The following is a 994-nucleotide window of genomic DNA, read 5'->3' as shown; positions in this document are numbered from 1 at the left end:
GTGGCAATTTATTTATTCGGTTTCGTAAATAAATGCACTTGATCTTGAGAGAAACATTTCATAAGCGAAAATAGATTGTAAAATGTAAGAATCCGCTAAGTTTAAAGATTTGTTTTCATATACAAATCAGCATGGACGTCACACTGGGAAGCAAGCTAGAAAACGTTCCCGCTAGAACGCATCTGTTTTATTTTCCTCCATTTATCAAAATTGTTTATACATTTAGTACAGAATAAAAAAAAAAAACATAGAAGTTGAAAATACATGTGCTCTCAGTACACGTTCATGTTTTAGCCTTGCTAGAATTGCATCTGACAAAACATCAAGATGAATCATACACATCAGATCATACCGAAGAATATTGAAAAAAAAAAAAGATAAATACGCAGAATAATCTAATATGCACATTACTGATGCTAGGGAACAAAAGAGAGTAAAACAAGAGAGAATGAAAGGTCACCAAAATGTCAGCATTACGGCCAGCTGATTGAAAATGGAGATCAGTCGATGGCAAAGATCCGTCCCGTGTAGACGTGCAGCTCCGTGGTCGGGAAATGTGCTTGATTTGGTAACTGTAAACATGTATCGTGTGGGAAACAGTCAGAGTAGAATAACATGCGCGCTTGCGGTGTTACTGAGCATCATCAGCAGTACTTACAGCTTGCATTTGAAAGGCGTATGGAACACGGAGGATGAGTTTTTCCATTTCCTTGCAAAATTCGGCTTCCAAAAAACGACTCCCCACGAAAGAGAACTTACCGAGGGCTTTATCTTCGGAAATGTAACGTCTTTGGGTAGCAGTGTGGCTCCTGGCGGCCAAGGGATGCTGGTGCTCCTCCCGAGACAGTATTTCGTGGACTTCTACAGGAACAGAACCAAGGCTACGACTGACCCTGACCTCGCTTGCCAACTCATGTTCAAGGTAGGCCTATCGACTTTCATTGCACATTTTTTCTTCGTGATTTTTTATTTGGGATAATGTAATCGTGGTCTC

General features: G+C 40.1%; 1 protein-coding gene across 1 annotated transcript in view; it reads left to right on the top strand.

The window, feature by feature from the left end:
- Positions 1 to 478: 478 nt before the first annotated feature.
- The window catches only part of LOC119586440, a gene marked incomplete in the record, with an annotated part of 52,503 nt that continues 51,987 nt past the window's right edge, over positions 479 to 994 (top strand). The window contains 1 exon segment of the mRNA XM_037935169.1: positions 479 to 922. Within this exon segment, the coding sequence (XP_037791097.1) occupies positions 494 to 922 (429 nt within the window).

Source organism: Penaeus monodon, chromosome 21 (genome assembly GCF_015228065.2).
Source record: "Penaeus monodon isolate SGIC_2016 chromosome 21, NSTDA_Pmon_1, whole genome shotgun sequence".
Lineage (NCBI taxonomy): Eukaryota > Metazoa > Arthropoda > Malacostraca > Decapoda > Penaeidae > Penaeus > Penaeus monodon.
The sequence above is the reverse complement of the archived record's forward strand: the minus strand, read 5'-3'. Positions and strand labels throughout refer to the sequence as shown.